We start from the raw sequence: 15,708 nt of genomic DNA, 5'->3' as shown, positions 1-15,708 counted from the left end.
CACCAAGTGTAAAATATGAAACAGTTAAGCTTTTGTTAAAAGATGCTTCACAGTGTGGAAAAGCCCACTATGCAATGTTTCTCTGCTCCTAAGAGAGTGGTAATGTACCTTAAACATACCAAACATTATAGGTTGCAGTTTACATTACACATGAAAGACATGTACAAAGTATGCTTTATGTTTTTGTTCCACAATGAAGAACCGCAGGGGAAATGTTGAATGGTTTCTTTAAATGTAAAGGTTCATCATTGTTCCACTCCATGTGTATGTCTTTAAGGGGCCGGAGCAAGGGCCAGAGAAAACTAACGAGACCCAGCTTTACAGCTGTGAAACATAGCAGGTGCTGCTGAGTTGTATTTGATTAAGGCGTGTCAGCATTTGGGTAGAGTATATAAGGAGCAGCACCTAGCTCTCCCATTACCCTGGGGGATGGGTTGGTGGTTGGGTCTGGTCTGGTCTGGACTGTTAATATATTTAGTGTAAATGGAGTTTTTGTTTTTCTTATTAAAACCTTCTTTAAGTTATTTTTGAGTCCTCTCTTTTTAATGCATGATCTCCCCAGCAAGCTCTCCGCAACGTTACTATACTGCAAAAAGACAACAGAGATAACTGCAAAAGCGAAGTTCATGGTTCATCTAATTTGCAGCAGAGACCCTGAGAGCAGGAGATCCTTCCCTTCCCTCAATAGGGCCAACGTTGACATTCACCAGCAGAACTCAAATGAGGGACTTAGAGAGCTGCTGTCGCTGAGCCCTTATATGGAGGCTTTTAAACACGATCTGTTGCCGCCAAGAAGGCCATATGGAGTCTTGCAGGCTTCCGTTGCGCACCCCTGCTCCCTCCGGTCACGGAAACGTCCTCTCTGCCCTCCTTGGGTTGGCTTAGCAGAGTAATCGCAGCGGCGAGAAGCGAATGCAGTGTGTGGGTAATAAATGTCAGACTTGACGCAGCTTGTCTTGCTTATCTCCAAGACTTTATTCGTGCAGTAAAACAGCTCATAAATCTCCTGGTGAGAGAGCGCACATTTTCTCTCGCCTTCCTTCCGAGCAAACACAGACTAAAACACTCAGAGTAAAACCACTCCCCGAATGTGTCTGTAACCACGCCTCAAGAATGTGTCACTCAGAACGTCACTCAGAACTCTTTAACCCTGTAAGTTCTGAAACCCTTAATAGCAGGTGGGCTCTATAAGTTCTGTTGCCATCCTTCCTTATCTCCTCCGTTGGCACAGAGCAAAGTTACTCCCTCTGTGCCCAGCGGTGAGCCAAAGTCTATGTCTAATTGCCAATTCCATGGCTGGGTCAAGATAGGCCTGTCTGCTAGTTGACTCCTTATCAGGCCAGCTGTCTACACCTCTGGTTGATGCCAAGTTCCCATCATATAGATAAATTCATGGGGAAGCCCTCGTTATATGTACAGATAGAGTTAAAAGGATTTAAAGCTAACATTACATCGAGATCAGGAGACACCACCTTCTAAAAATTTTCCGGCAATACACATACTCAGAGCGTTGGTGTGGTTTCTCTCCTGTGTGGACTCCCTGAGGCAGCACCAGCCTAGCCCATCCAGGACAAACATTTCCCGCACTCAAAACATTAATGGGTTTCCCTTTTTTGTGGATTCGCTGGTGCCATTGAAGGTCCAAATGAGCAGCAATTCATTTCCCACACTCCAGACACTTGCATTGTATTTCCTTTGTGGAGTCTCCAGTGTTGATAAAAGATTCATTTCTTTACAAAGCATTCTCCACACTCCCAACGTTTATTTGCTTTCTATTCCATATGGAGTCTCTGGTGTTTTCTAAGGTTCCCACTCTGTGAAAACCATTTCCCACACTCTACACATTGGTAAGGCCTCTCTCCTGTGTGGACTTTCTGGTGTTTGCGAACATGTGATGATTGAGAAAAACATTTTCCACACTCCAAGCACCTGTAAGGTTTCTCTCCTGTGTGGATCCTCTGATGGATCACAAGGCATGACTTCTGAGGAAATGATTTCTCACACTCCATGCATTTGTAGGGTTTTTCTCCTGTGTGGATCCTTTGATGCATGTTAAGCTCTGATTTTATAGCAAAGTATTTCTCACACTCCAAGCACTTGTGGGGTTTCTCTCCTGTGTGGATCCTCTGGTGCCCCCTAAGGCTTTGTGCGAAAGTAAATGACATTCCACAGTCTAAACATTTATGTGGCTTTTCTCCTGTGTGGACTCTCTTATGAATAATAAGATGTGATGAAGAGGAAAAACATTTCCCACACTCTCCACATTCATATGGTCTCACTCCTGTGTGGATTCTCTCGTGTACATGAAGGTGTGATTTGCTGGCAAAACATTTTTCACACTCCACGCATTTGTAGGGTTTCTCCCCAGTGTGGATTTTTTCATGCTGCTTGAGGTGTTGTTTCTGGGAAAAGCATTTTCCACATTCCATGCATTTGTAGGGTTTCTCTCCCGTATGGATTCTCTGGTGGATTGCAAGATGTGATGCTGAAATAAAACATTTCCCACACTCCACACATTTATGGGGCCTCTCCCCGGTGTGCACAGTCTGATGCCTCAGAAGTTCAGCTTTCTCATGAAAACATTTCCCACACTCTCTACATTCATAGGGTTTCTCTCCTGTGTGGATTCTCTGGTGTCGCCTGAGACTTCCCTTTGTGGGGAAACATTTGCCACACTCCAGACACTTATGGGGCCTTTCTCCTGTGTGGGTTTTCTGATGGATTACAAGGCCGGAACGGGAAGTAAACTTTTTTCCACATTCAAAGCATTTATACCGTTTCTCCCCTGTGTGAACCAACCGATGGCTCCAAAGCTGTGCGTTTTGAGGAAAACATTTCCCACACTCCCAGCACTCATAGGGCTTCTCTCCTGTGTGGAGCCTCTGATGGATCACAAGGCCTGACTTTTGAGCAAATGATTTCCCACACTCCAGGCATTTATAGGGTTTTTCTCCAGTGTGGGTTCGCTGATGGGTAACAAGTTGTGACCTAACCGAAAAGCATAACCCACACACACTGCATTTGTGGGGCTTCTCTCCCGTGTGGACTTTATGGTGTCCATGAAGCTGTGATCTCTTGGGGAACCCGATCCTACTCTTGCCATATTTGTGGGGTTTCTCTCCCGTGTGGCCTCTTTCATGCTTCACAAAATCTGAGAGTCGGGAAAAACCTTCCCCACACTCCAAGCAGCGATATGACTTATCTCCTCCTGCATGGACGTTCCGGTGGATCAGAACGATGGGCTGATGAGCAAGAACCTTCCTGAACTCCAAAGACACAGGGGTTTCCAAAGGGCTCACAATCTCTGAACTCTGACCAAAACATTCCCCACGCTCAGAGCTTTCCTGGATCTTCTCCCCTGTGTGGATTCTCTGGTGTCCAGCAAGAGCCAATCCGAAGGCAAAGCATTGGCCACTCTCTGGGCAGAAGTGTTTCCTCCTTGAAATACCTGCTGAGAGAGTGAAGAAAGCGGAATCAGGGTTTGAAGATGGCTGAGAAGTAGCTTCAGAATCCAGACCGAAATCATTGGATCAGATGATGCGTGAGAGACGGAGGTCGTACCATTTCTCCCCCTCCCCCCCGCCCACAACCCCCACTGCATAAGGTATAACCAGCGAAAGAGCCTTTTAAAATGAAGTAACAGAGAACATTTTCCTTGCCCATTCTCAGCAAGGGAGGAGAAACTCTGAACGGACTCGTCATCCCACCCAAACTGCCTCACCTGAGCTGGTGTCCAAAATGGCAGCCCCTGTTCCGTCTGAGATCTGATATTGTGGCGTCCTGGGCTCTTCCGCTTGCTCTGTGCTGGGGACGAGGCTCGTCTTGGGAAGCGGCAGTGCTATGCGGGAAAGAAGTGAGAAGAAGGAAAAAGAAGGAAGAAGAGGAAGACGAAGAAAAAGAAGAAGAAAAAGAAGAAGTGAGAAGGAGAAAGCATGGAGGAAGCATTCAGCCTTATGGTCCAAACTATCCCCAATGACCACTTATCTCAAACATTTATGGGGAAGGAGAACCTGTAACTAAACCGTACCTTGGGTTAGGGGGCTGGGTGTTTGTAGGGGGCAAGGTGGTCCTTCGCTCTGTGCCAGAAGGTGGACAGAGGATGGCTGAAGATGTCAGCAGGGTGGGGGGTGGGGACTGCACTGCCAGGGGCTCCAGGGAAGGAACATGGTTGGGGCTTCCCGACTGTGGCTGTGATGCTGATGGGAGTCCCTCAAACATAAACACTTCCTGATACAGGGCTGCATTCAAACGTCTTCTAAAGGTGATATAGTTGTTTATTTCCTTGACACTTGGTGGGAGGGCGTTCCAAAGAGAGGGGGCCACTACCAAGAAGGCTGCCTTTGGCTGGTTCCCTGTAACGTCGCTTCTTGCGGTGAGGGAACCGGCAGAAGACCCTCGGAGGAGGTGGGCCCCAGTGTCCGGGCTGAACGATGGGGCTGGAGACACTTCTTCGGGTATCCTGGGCCAAGGCTGTCTAGGGTTTGTTGTGGGGATTAAATGGGGGGGGGGAGAGACCAGTGCGCCCCACCTTGAGCTTCTTGGAGGGGGAAAAGCTGGGATGAAAATGCAAGGCATTTGGAATAAAGTACATTTGCATCTCTCGTGCAACAAATCTGCTCCCCACCTACCCCTCCACCCCAAAAGAAGAGTGAGAAGAAAATGTCCCGGAAGGACTGCTTCAGACTCGAGGAAAGAGGGTCCTTACCCAGAGAGGCCACGTCCCCCTCATTCTCCAGCATGGCCTCCCTTGCTCTTCGGCCAGCAGGGAGGGCCCTTTCGACCCTGGAGAAATAAACAGCCCCTTAATCAAAGGTTGACGGTCTCTGTAATGACAAAATGCCCTCAGCAGAAACTGCAGCACCTCAATAACACCTTTGGTGGCAAGAGCAGAGTGGGAATCTCAGTCTTCCCCATGGATCCTTCCAACTTCTTTCTTTCTTTCTACCAAAAAAGTGCATACATCGTCTCCGTTTTCAAATCATAGAAGTCCTTTCTTCAGTTCTTTTATATTCAATGTGAGATTTTAATGCTCTGTACCAGAGCTTTCCAAACTGTGTGTCGCGACACATTAGTGTGTCGGCTGCAGTGTGTAGGTGTGTCGTTTAAAAACTCCTCATGTTACTCCCGGGGCTGGAAAAGGGTTAGTTTAACCTCTGGTTTGCTAGGGAAACTGAATTACTGCGTTGCAAAATGATGCAAAACTGAATTACTGCATTGCAAAATGATGCATGTCTAAAAAGTGTGTCACCAACATGAAAAGTTTGGAAAGCTCTGCTGCATGCAGTATAAAAATATGCACAATATTCCACCAAGCTTTCAAAGAGGAATGAATGAATGAGTTTTCTTCTGCTCTCGAGAATCTCCCCTTCCTCCTCTTTCACCCCGATGCAACGTGCAAACTTATCCGTGCAATGGGGAAAGCCAAAATGGCTCATCTTTCCCGCCGCCCTTTCCTGCCCCGCCCCCTCACCGGCATTCACGTGTTGCAGGGTTCAGACGGTGCCCTCTCACCCGCGTAGAGCTGCTTCCGAAGGGCCCCTCTGCCAGCAAAGACTCCTTCCTGCTCCCACCTTCAGCCTCCCCTGCAAAACCTCTTTGCACCCCAGAGATCGCGATGGCCGGACGCCTCCTGCAAAAGACCCACACAAATGGGGGCTGGCCAGAGGAAACAGGCACCTCTTGAGACGTCCTGCCCCTTCGCTTCTTCCCTTTTCCCAGACGCAAGGGATTCTGGGATTTGTAGTCTGTTCCTCTAAGGGGGGAAAAGAGTTGCTTTGGGGCGGCTCTGGGGAAGGGCGCTTATTTATTTTCATTTTCCCTTTCTATTTGCTCACCTACTGGCACACCTCTCTGTACCGCCTAACACGTGGCAGTGGTGCCTGGCAAAAAGAATGAGAAGATGAAACCGGCTTGCACGTCAACGTGGTGGGATTCTAGACTTGGAAGGGACCCCGAGGGTCATCCAGTCCAACCCCCGGCAACGCTGCGCTCTTTTACCTCACGTGGGACTCGAACCCGTGACCCTAAGATCAAGAGTCCCCATCTAAACCAAAAGTACTGATCAGGGAGCGACCTGGGGCTGCTGGCGGCCTCTCAAGCTGCCCCACCTCACAGGGTTGTTGTGATGGGAGCTGTGGAAGCGGAGAGCAGCAGAGGCCGCCATGAGCCCCTTGGGGAAAAGGCGGGAGAGGAGAAATGGAGCTGGGCTGGCGCAGGGGGGTCCTGCCTTCCGGCTAAGGCTCACCCAAGACAGTTCTAGGAGCGGGGACAGAAATAAGAGCATTTTGGCCTCTGCAACCCCCTCTCAGTTCACAAGAGGCGGAAGACGGAGATGCTGGGCAGCCTCACTCACTTCCAGTGTAAAACTGCCTTAAGCCCCATCAAGGTTGTCAGGAGGAGAATTTCAAAGCCGAAGAGATCTTATTCGCTTATTTGTTTCCTGAAAGTTGTCCTCCACTGGACCATTCAAGAAACAAACGAACCTCAAAGCAGAATGGTAAAAATATCAGTAAAAGGAATGCCATCAGCAAAATGGAAAATGTACATTTACGTTATGATGCTTTGAAATTCAAACTTCAAAGTACGTAGTATGTTAGTAGTCTTACTCTTTAGCTTTTTCTTCCCTTCCTTTAATTTTTTGTTTTGTTTTTCTTACTTATCTAACATAAAGTGAGATTGCATCAGGTTGAATTCACTGAGTGTTTTTCTGACTTGGAGTTTTTTGTATGCACTGCTTTGATTTTCAATAAATGAAATTTTTTTAAGGCGGGAGGAAGTAGGATTTTTCACATTCCAAGGATTTTTGGGAGGCTTTTTGTCTTCCATGATAAAAAAATGTTATGTTTCAGAGGGGAGGAGCGAAGGGAATATTTTGCTCATGGCTTAAAACAGTTTTGAATTCTCCACCTCAATGTACTCTTTGGTGGCGAAGAAGGAACAGGAAGAAGTTTTTATTAATTTAAGCAAAGAAAAGGCAAATAAGCAGTCTTAACTTTTTTAAAAAAATAATCTTTACTGAAAGTTGAAAAAGTACAAAATTGTATGTGAGCTAAACATTTGTTGTTTAGTTGTGTCCGACTCTTCATGACCCCATGGACCAGAGCACGCCAGGTTAAACAGAACTAAACATGGTGAGATGTAAATGAGAGAAAAAGAAACAGAAACTGTGTAAGAGGGGGAAATAAAGGGGGGAAGAGGTGGAAAAACCCCAAACTATATTTTACAAGGTTGTTATTGTACTTCACCAGACCTTAACCTATTACAATATTTGTAAAAATTGATCCGAAATGTCATTGAACTTGTCCATGGCAAGTCTGTATTTATATCCAAGTTGTTCAAATGTTGCGAGTTTGTATAAGACTTCAATCCAATTGTAGAAGGGAGCCGCATTTTTATTTTTCCCATGCATCAGTATCAGTCCTTTTGCTGCAGTCAGGGCACGGAAAGTCCACTCGTATAGTCCTTTTGTAAGGTTCCATGTGCCGGGTATATAATTCAAGAGGATATTTTGCTCAGTAAATGTAAGGTTATTCCGTACAGTTCTGTTGATAGTTTCAGTTATAGGACAATGAAAAAACGTACCTTTTAGAGAAGCATTATCCCTAGTGCATCTCCAACAGTTAGATACCTGAGACAGCCCTTTTAAAACAAAGGTCATGGGGTCCAGTATATTCTAAATATTATTCAAGCAGTCTAACATCTATTTCCATACTCAGTAATGAGGGACACTTAAGATACAAGATCAAAAGGATATTATGGAGATAACTGCAAAAGCGAAGTTCAAGGTTCATCTCATTTGCAGCAGAGACCCCTTGAGCAGGAGATCCTTCCCTTCCCTCAATAGGGCCAATGTTGATGTTCACCAGCAGAACTCGAACGAGGGACTTAGAGAGCTGCTGTCGCTGAGCCCTTATATATAGGCTTTTAAACACGATCTAATAGCAGGAGGGCTCTTTAAGTGCTGTTGCCATCCTTCCTTATCTCCTCCGTTGGCACAGAGCAAAGTTACTCCCTCTGTTCCCAGCGCTGAGCCAAAGTCTATGTCTAACTGCCAATTCCATGGCTGGGTCAAGACAGGCCTGTCTGCTAGTTGACTCCTTATCAGGCCAGCTGTCTAGACCTCTGGTTGATGCCAAGTCCTCATCATGCAATTAGATCTATGGAAAAGTCCTCATTATATGTACAGATAAATATATAAGGATTTAAAGCTACCATTACATCGAGATCAGGAGACACCACCTTCTAAAAATATCTGGCATTACACATACTCAAAGCGTTGGTGTGGTTTCTCTCCTGTGTGGACTCCCTGAGGCAGCACCAGCCTAGCCCTTCCAGGACAAACATTTCCAGCACTCGAAACATTAATGGGTTTCCTTTTTTTGTGGATTCTCTGGTGCCTTTGAAGGTCCGAAAGAGCAGCAAATCATTTCCCACACTCCAGACACTTGCAATTTATTTCCTTTGTGGAGTCTCCAGTTTTGATAAAAGATTCCTTTCTTTACAAAGCATATTCCACGCTCCTAATGTCTGTCCGTCCTCCTTTTGGGATGGACCCTCTGGTGTGCCACGAGGGCTGACCACTTATCAAAATATTCCCCACACTCACAACATTTATATGCTCTTTATTCCACATGGAGTCTTTGAAGGTTTCCACCTTCAATATTTCCCACACTCTACACATTGGGAAGCTCTCCTCCTGTGTGGACTTTGTGGTGTTTGTGAAGATATCGTGACCGAGAAAAACATTCCCCACACTCCAAGCACCTGTAAGGTTTCTCTCCTGTGTGGGTTCTCTGGTGGATCACAAGGCGTGACTTCCGAGGAAATGATTTCTCACACTCCAAGCATTTATAGGGTTTCTCTCCTGTGTGGGTTCTCTGATGGATCACAAGGCATGACTTCTGAGGAAATGATTTCTCACACTCCAAGCATTTATAGGGTTTCTCTCCTGTGTGGGTTCTCTGATGGATCACAAGGCATGACTTCTGAGGAAATGATTTCTCACACTCCAAGCATTTATAGGATTTCTTTCCTGTGTGGGTTCTCTGATGTTTCACAAGGGTGTCTCTCCTTGAAAAACATTTCCCACACTCCAAACATTTATAGGGTTTCTCTCCTGTGTGGATCCTCTGGTGCCCCCTAAGGCTTTGTGCTAAAGTAAATGACATTCCACAGTCTAAACATTTATATGGTTTCTCTCCTGTGTGGACTCTCTTATGAATAATAAGATATGATGAAGAGGGAAAACATTTCCCACACTCTCCACATTCATATGGTCTCACTCCTGTGTGGATTCTCTGGTGTGCATGAAGGTATGATTTGTTGGCAAAACATTTTTCACACTCCATGCATTTGTAGGGTTTCTGCCCAGTGTGGATTTTTTCATGCTGCTTGAGGTGTTGTTTCTGGGAAAAGCATTTTTCACACTCCATGCATTTGTAGGGTTTCTCTCCCGTATGGATTCTCTGGTGGATTACAAGTTGTGATGCTATAAGAAAACTTTTCCCACACTCCGCACATTTATGGGGCCTCTCTCCACTGTGAACAGTCTGATGGCTCAGAAGGCCAGCTTTCTCATAAAAACATTTCCCACACTCTCTACATTCATAAGGTTTCTCTCCCGTGTGGATTCTCTGGTGTCGCCTGAGACTTACATTTGTGGGGAAACATTTGCCACACTCCAGACACTTATGGGGCCTTTCTCCTGTGTGGGTTTTCTGATGGGTTACAAGGTTGGAACGGGAAGTAAACTTTTTTCCACATTCAAAGCATTTATACCGTTTCTCCCCTGTGTGAACCAACCGATGGCTCCAAAGCTGTGCGTTTTGAGGAAAACATTTCCCACACTCCCAGCACTCATAGGGCTTCTCTCCTGTGTGGAGCCTCTGATGGATCACAAGGCCTGACTTTTGAGCAAATGATTTCCCACACTCCAGGCATTTATAGGGTTTTTCTCCAGTGTGGGTTCGCTGATGGGTAACAAGTTTTGACCTATCCGAAAAGCATAACCCACACACACTGCATTTGTGGGGCTTCTCTCCCGTGTGGACTTTATGGTGTCCATGAAGCTGTGATCTCTTGGGGAACCCGATCCTACTCTTGCTGTATTTGTGGGGTTTCTCTCCCGTGTGGCCTCTTTCATGTTTCACAAAATCGGAGAGTTGGGAAAAACCTTCCCCACACTCCAAGCAGCGATATGGCTTATCTCCTCCTGCATGGATGTTCCGGTGGATCAGAACGATGGGCTGATGAGCAAGGACCTTCCTGAACTCCAAAGACACAGGGGTTTCCAAAGGACTCACAATCTCTGAACTCTGACCAAAACATTCCCCACGCTCTGAGCTTTCCTGGATCTTCTCCCCTGTGTGGATTCTCTGGTGTCCAGCAAGAGCCAATCCGAAGGCAAAGCATTGGCCACTCTCTGGGCAGAAGTGTTTCCTCCTTGAAATACCTGCTGAGAGAGTGAAGAAAGCGGAATCAGGCAGAGAAGTAGCTTCACAATCCAGACTGAAATCATTGGATCAGATGATGCGTGAGAGACGGAGGTCGTACCACTTCTCTCCCTCCCCCCGCCCACAACACCCACTGCATAAGGTATAACCAGTGGAAGAGCCTTTTAAAATGAAGTAACAGAGAACATTTTTCTTGCCCATTCTTGCCCGAAAGCGGAATTGGGGTTTGAGGATGGCAGAGAAGTAGCCTAAGGTTACCAGACGTCCCCGTTTCCCAGGGACAGTCGCCGGATTTACAAATCGGTCCCCTGGCAAAATCCAGCTATTTAGTAGGAAGTTGAAAAGTGTCCCAGGGTTCATTGAAAAAAAATCTGGTAACCTTAAAATAGCCTCAGAATCCAAACTGAAGAAGAAGAAGGAGGAGGGAGATGGAAAGGGACACTCTTCCCCACTTCTTTCAGCTCTAGGTCCTTTTCGAGGCTCAAGAGAAATTCCACTTGTTCAGGTTTCCACCCAAATCCCTTCGAACAATGATGCCGTTAAAGGTTCCTCCTCTCAGTCCAGGGAGGAATCACCAGAATGGGTAGTGCCCACAGAAGATGCTTTAAAGAAAAAACAAAACCCTAATGTGCTCACAGAGCTAGAAAGCTTGGCAGTCGCCACCCTGGCATTTGCCTCTTTGCTCTCATTCCCCACTTTCTTCTTCCTCTCCTTGATCCTCCTAACTTCTGGGCCTGAGGGACTCAGCAGGCAGCAGAGCTAGAGGAGGAACAGCAAAGGTGGTGGAGGGAGGAGAGGGCAGAGGTGTAAAGGGAAAAGCGAAGTTTCTCTCCCTCTTGCATTGTGCAAAAAGGCAGAGCCCCCCCCCCCCCGAAGCTGAAGCTTGGAAAATGCAGGACAGACCAAAGCAGGGATTGTGAGAAAATCGAGATTCTAAGTTTTCATGTTCTTAAAAATAGTACATTGAGGAGGAAGGACAGGGGTGGGGAAAGGAAAAACAGTGGCCAGGTCTGTGGGAGAAGCAGCTTTAACACAACAGGATCCTTACTAACCCTATGAATGAAGTAACAGAGAACGTTTTTCTTGCCAATTCTCATCAAGGGAGGAGAAACTCTGAACGGACTCGTCATCCCACCCAAACTGCCTCACCTGAGTTGGTGTCCAAAATGGCAGCCCCTGTTCCGTCTGAGATCTGATATTGTGGCGTCCTGGGCTCTTCCGCTTGCTCTGTGCTGGGTATGAGGCTCGTCTTGGGAAGCGGCAGTGCTATGCGGGAAAGAAGTGAGAAGAAGGAAGAAGAAGAAGTGAGAAGAAGGAAGCATGGAGGAAGCATTTGGTTTCATGGCCCAAACTATCCCCAGCGGCTGGTCATCCAAAGCTCTCTCAAACTTTTCTGAGGAGGAACCCATAACTAAACAGTACTTTGGGTTAGGGGGCTGCATGTTTGTGTGGGGCAAGGTGGCCCGTTGCTCTGTGCTGGAAACAGAAGGGAGGACGGCTGAAGATGGCTGCAGGGTGGGGGGTCAGGACTGCACTGCCAGGACCCCTGGAAGGGGACTTGGTTGGCGCTTCCAGACTGTTGCTGTTACGCTGGTGGGAGTCCCTCACATGCCAGCAAACCTATTTTGCACAGCTAGAGTGCAGCGCAGTGGTTAAAGTGCCAGACTGGAATCTGGGAGACCAGGGTTCAAATCCCCCTCAGCCATGAAACTCATCAGGAAATATTGGTCCAGTCATTCCCTCTTAGGGCTACCCTACCTCACAGAACTGTTTATTATTATTATTATTACAGTGGTACCTCGGGTTACATACACTTCAGGTTACATACGCTTCAAGTTACAGACTCCGCTAACCCAGAAATAGTACCTCAGGTTAAGAACTTTGCTTCAGGATGAGAACAGAAATCGTGCAGCAGTGGCACGGCAGCAGCGGGAGGCCCCATTAGCTAAAGTGATACCTCAGGTTAAGAACAGTTTCAGGTTAAGAACGGACCTCCAGAACAAATTAAGTTCTTAACCCGAGGTACCACTGTATTCTTATTCTTATTATTATTATTCCCTGCCCATCCAATATTTTTCATTTTGCACAGAATCCTACCTTAAAGCCACACAACAGTCTGAGTTCTCCACACCTATGCTAGATTACTAATAAGAATACTTTTTTATTTGTACCCCACCCATTTGAATGGGTTGCCCCAGCCACTCTGGGCAGCTTCCAGCACATATAATAACATAATAAAACATCTAACATTAAAAACTTCCTGATACAGGGCTGCCTTCAAAAGCTTATATAGTTTTTTTAATTCCTTGAAATCTGCTGGGAGGGTGTTTCACAGGGCGGGCGCCACTGCCGAGAAGGCCCTCTGCCTGTAATTTCACTATTTGCATTAAGGGAACCGCCAGAAGGCCCTTGGAGCTGGACCTCAGTGTCCAGGCAGAGTGATGGGGGTGGAGACACTCCTTCAGGTATGCAAGGCCATTTGGGGCTTGTTGTGGGGATTAAATTGGGGGGGGGAGACCCGTGTGCCCCACATTGCGCTCCTCGGAGGGGGGAAAGTCGGGATCAAAATGGATGGCGTTAAGAATAAAGTACATTTGCAGCTCTGGTGCAACAAACCTGCTCCCCACCTACCCCTCCACCCCAAAAGAAGAGCGACAAGAAAATGTCCCGGAAGGACTGCTTCAGACTCGAGGAAGGAGGCGCCTTACCCAGAGAGGCCGCATCCCCCTCATTCTCCGGCATGGCCTCCCTTGCCTAGGGCTCTTCGGACAACGTCCAGCAGGGAGGGCCCTTCCTCAAAGGTTAGTGGTCTCTGTAATGACAAAATGCCCTCAGCAAGAACTGCAGCACCTCAATAACACCTTTGGTGGCAAGCGCAGAGTGGGAATCTCGGTCTTCCCCATAGATCAGGCATGGCCAAACTTGGCCCTCCAGATGTTTTGGGACTACAACTCCCATCATCTCTGACCACTGGTCCGGTTAGCTAGGGATGATAGGAGTTGTAGTCCCAAAACAACTGAAGGGCCAAGTCTGGCCATGCCTGCCATAGATGCTTGCAATTTCATTCTTTGGGTTGTTTTTATTATTATGATTATTCAAGATTTTCTTGGGGGTTACCAAAAAAGTGCATACATTGTATCCGTTTTCAGATTGTAAAAGTCCTTTTTTCAGATCACTTATATTCAATGCGAGACTTTAATGCTGCGTACCGGAGCTTTCCAAACTGTGTGTCGCGACACGCTAGTATACAGCATTGATGCATCTTTATCATCTACTATTACTATGTTTCATATTGCTAGTTACCTCTGGTAATATTCCATTTTAGAAAATTTTACCGTTTAATTTCAAAGGGGAATGAATGAGTTTTCTTCTGCTCTCGAGAATCCCCCCTTCCTCCTCTTTCACCCCGATGCAACGTGCAAACTTATCCGTGCAATGGGAAAAGCCAAAATGGCTTATTTCTCCCGCCGCCCTTTCCTGCCCGCCCCCTCACCGGCATTCACGTGTTGCAGGGTTCAGACGGCGCCCTCTCACCCGTGGAGAGCTGCTTCCGAAGGGCGCCTCTGCCAGCAAAGACTCCTTCCTGCTCCCACCTTCAGCCTCCACCGCGAAGCCTCTTTGCACCCCAGAGATCGCGATGGCCGGACGCCTCCTGCAAAAGACCCACGCAAAATGGAAAGTCCTCGTGTCCTTCGCTCCTTCCCTTTTTTTTTTTCCAGACCCAAAGGATTCTGGGAGGTGTAGTCTTTTCCTCCCTGGGAAGACAAAATATGCCTTTGGGCTCTGGGAAAGGCTGTTCATGGCCCCTCCTTTCTATTTACTCGCTTACAATCCAGCCTCGCCTGAGCTCTGCTTTCTTCCAATTGAAGTGCAGTGTTTGAGGAAACCCAAATGCTTGTTTGCAGAGCTATTGCACTACCAACCTTAGTTTATGCTTGGGATGCCCTAGTCCTTCGCTTCTTCCCTTTTACCAGACCCAAAGGATTCTGGGAGGTGTAGTTTGTTCCTCCCTGGGGCAAAAAAAGTGCCTTTGGGCTCTGGGGAAGGGTCTCACTTATTTTTTATTTATTTTTTATTTTTTATATTTATTATTTATTTATATTTATTTATTTTCCCTTTCTATTTACTCGCTTACTGGCACACCAGTAAAGCAATGGTGCCCGGCCAAAAGAATGAGAAGGCGAAGCAAACTTGCATGTCAACGTGGTTGGATTCTAGTCTTGGAAGGGACCCCAAGGGTCATCCAGACCAACCGCCGGGAATGCAGGACTCTTGCCTCACGTGGGACTCGAACCCATGACCCCGAGATTAAGAGTCTCGTGCCCCCATCTAAACCAAAAGTACTGATCAGGGAGCGACCTGTGGCTGCTGGCGGCCTCTCAAGCTGACCCACCTCACAGGGTTGTTGTGATGGTAGCTACGAAAGCGGAGAGCAGCAGAGGCCGCCATGAGCCCCTTGGAGAAAAGGCGGGGTATTAAAAACGCAAAGAGGCAGCTGGGCTTGTGCTCCAGGTGGAAAGCCCTTCGAAGTCTCTGTTCGCAAGAGAGCATCTCAAGTCCCATCAGTTCAGGGCAAGAGGGAGATGGCAGGCAGCCCCGCTCACTTCCAGTGTAAAATTGGGAATAAACAACTCGCTGACTTTTAGAAGACAATTGAAGGCAGCCCTATTTAGGGAAGTTTTTAATGTTGGCTGGGGAGACGCAGCCAGATGGGTGGGGGATAAATTATTATTACAGTGGACTCTCAGGTTGCGAACATGATCCGTGAGGGAAGCACTTTCTGCGCGCACATGGGTTGCGATTCAACGCTTCTGCGCAAAGCACGATTTAGTGCTTCTGCGAATGCGCAAGCACCAAAACCTGGAAGTAACCCGTTACGGTACTTTCAGGTTTGGTGCAGTGCGCAACCCGAAATCATGCAACCCGAAGCGTCTGTAACCCGAGGTATGACTGTATTATTATTATTATTATTATTATTATTATTATTATTAAGCCCTCATCAAGATTCTCCCGAGAATTTGGCACTTTTCAAAGTGAGATCTTATTTATTTATTTCCTGAAAGTTGTCCACCGCTGGGCTGTTAAAAAAAACGCGCCAATCTCAAAGCGGTTCACAGAGAGAACAGAACGGCAAAAATGTCAGTAAAAGCAGCTCCTCAAAACATTCAGAAGATAAAACCAGCAACAAACTGAAAGCAGATTGAGACAGGCATTATCGGCTGCACTGGAGAATCAGCAAAGCCCTTTGGTGTTTTGG

General features: G+C 47.0%; 2 protein-coding genes across 8 annotated transcripts; both read right to left on the bottom strand.

The window, feature by feature from the left end:
- Positions 1-1,175: 1,175 nt before the first annotated feature.
- LOC308580495 (uncharacterized protein) lies at positions 1,176-14,431 on the bottom strand. 5 transcript variants are annotated; one of them, XM_081182213.1, is made up of 5 exons: positions 13,986-14,431; positions 13,220-13,263; positions 4,706-4,758; positions 3,722-3,838; positions 1,176-3,451 (listed from the first exon to the last, which is right to left on the bottom strand). In XM_081182213.1, exons 1-5 carry the CDS (start codon positions 14,250-14,252, stop codon positions 1,773-1,775), a joined length of 2,160 nt encoding a protein of 719 aa, XP_081038339.1. In that variant the 5' UTR covers positions 14,253-14,431; the 3' UTR covers positions 1,176-1,772. The 5 variants fall into 5 exon arrangements, with proteins under 5 accessions (XP_081038339.1, XP_081038338.1, XP_081038340.1 ...); XM_081182212.1 differs by having other exon boundaries at positions 4,706-4,761; positions 13,223-13,263; positions 13,986-14,430; XM_081182214.1 differs by having other exon boundaries at positions 4,706-4,761; positions 13,223-13,263; positions 13,945-14,109.
- LOC308580567 (uncharacterized protein) lies at positions 7,776-13,219 on the bottom strand. Of its 3 annotated transcripts, XM_081182403.1 has the most exons (3): positions 13,160-13,219; positions 11,601-11,717; positions 7,776-10,453 (listed from the first exon to the last, which is right to left on the bottom strand). In XM_081182403.1, the coding sequence occupies exons 1-3, from the start codon at positions 13,191-13,193 to the stop codon at positions 8,673-8,675; spliced, it is 1,932 nt and encodes a 643-aa protein (XP_081038529.1). In that variant the 5' UTR covers positions 13,194-13,219; the 3' UTR covers positions 7,776-8,672. The 3 variants fall into 3 exon arrangements, with proteins under 3 accessions (XP_081038529.1, XP_081038527.1, XP_081038528.1); XM_081182401.1 differs by lacking the exon at positions 13,160-13,219 and having other exon boundaries at positions 11,601-11,799; XM_081182402.1 differs by lacking the exon at positions 13,160-13,219 and having other exon boundaries at positions 7,776-10,450; positions 11,601-11,799.
- Positions 14,432-15,708: the final 1,277 nt, after the last annotated feature.

This window comes from Podarcis bocagei (genome assembly GCF_964188305.1).
Source record: "Podarcis bocagei genome assembly, chromosome: 2".
Lineage (NCBI taxonomy): Eukaryota > Metazoa > Chordata > Lepidosauria > Squamata > Lacertidae > Podarcis > Podarcis bocagei.
This window is presented reverse-complemented; position numbering and strand designations above follow the sequence as displayed.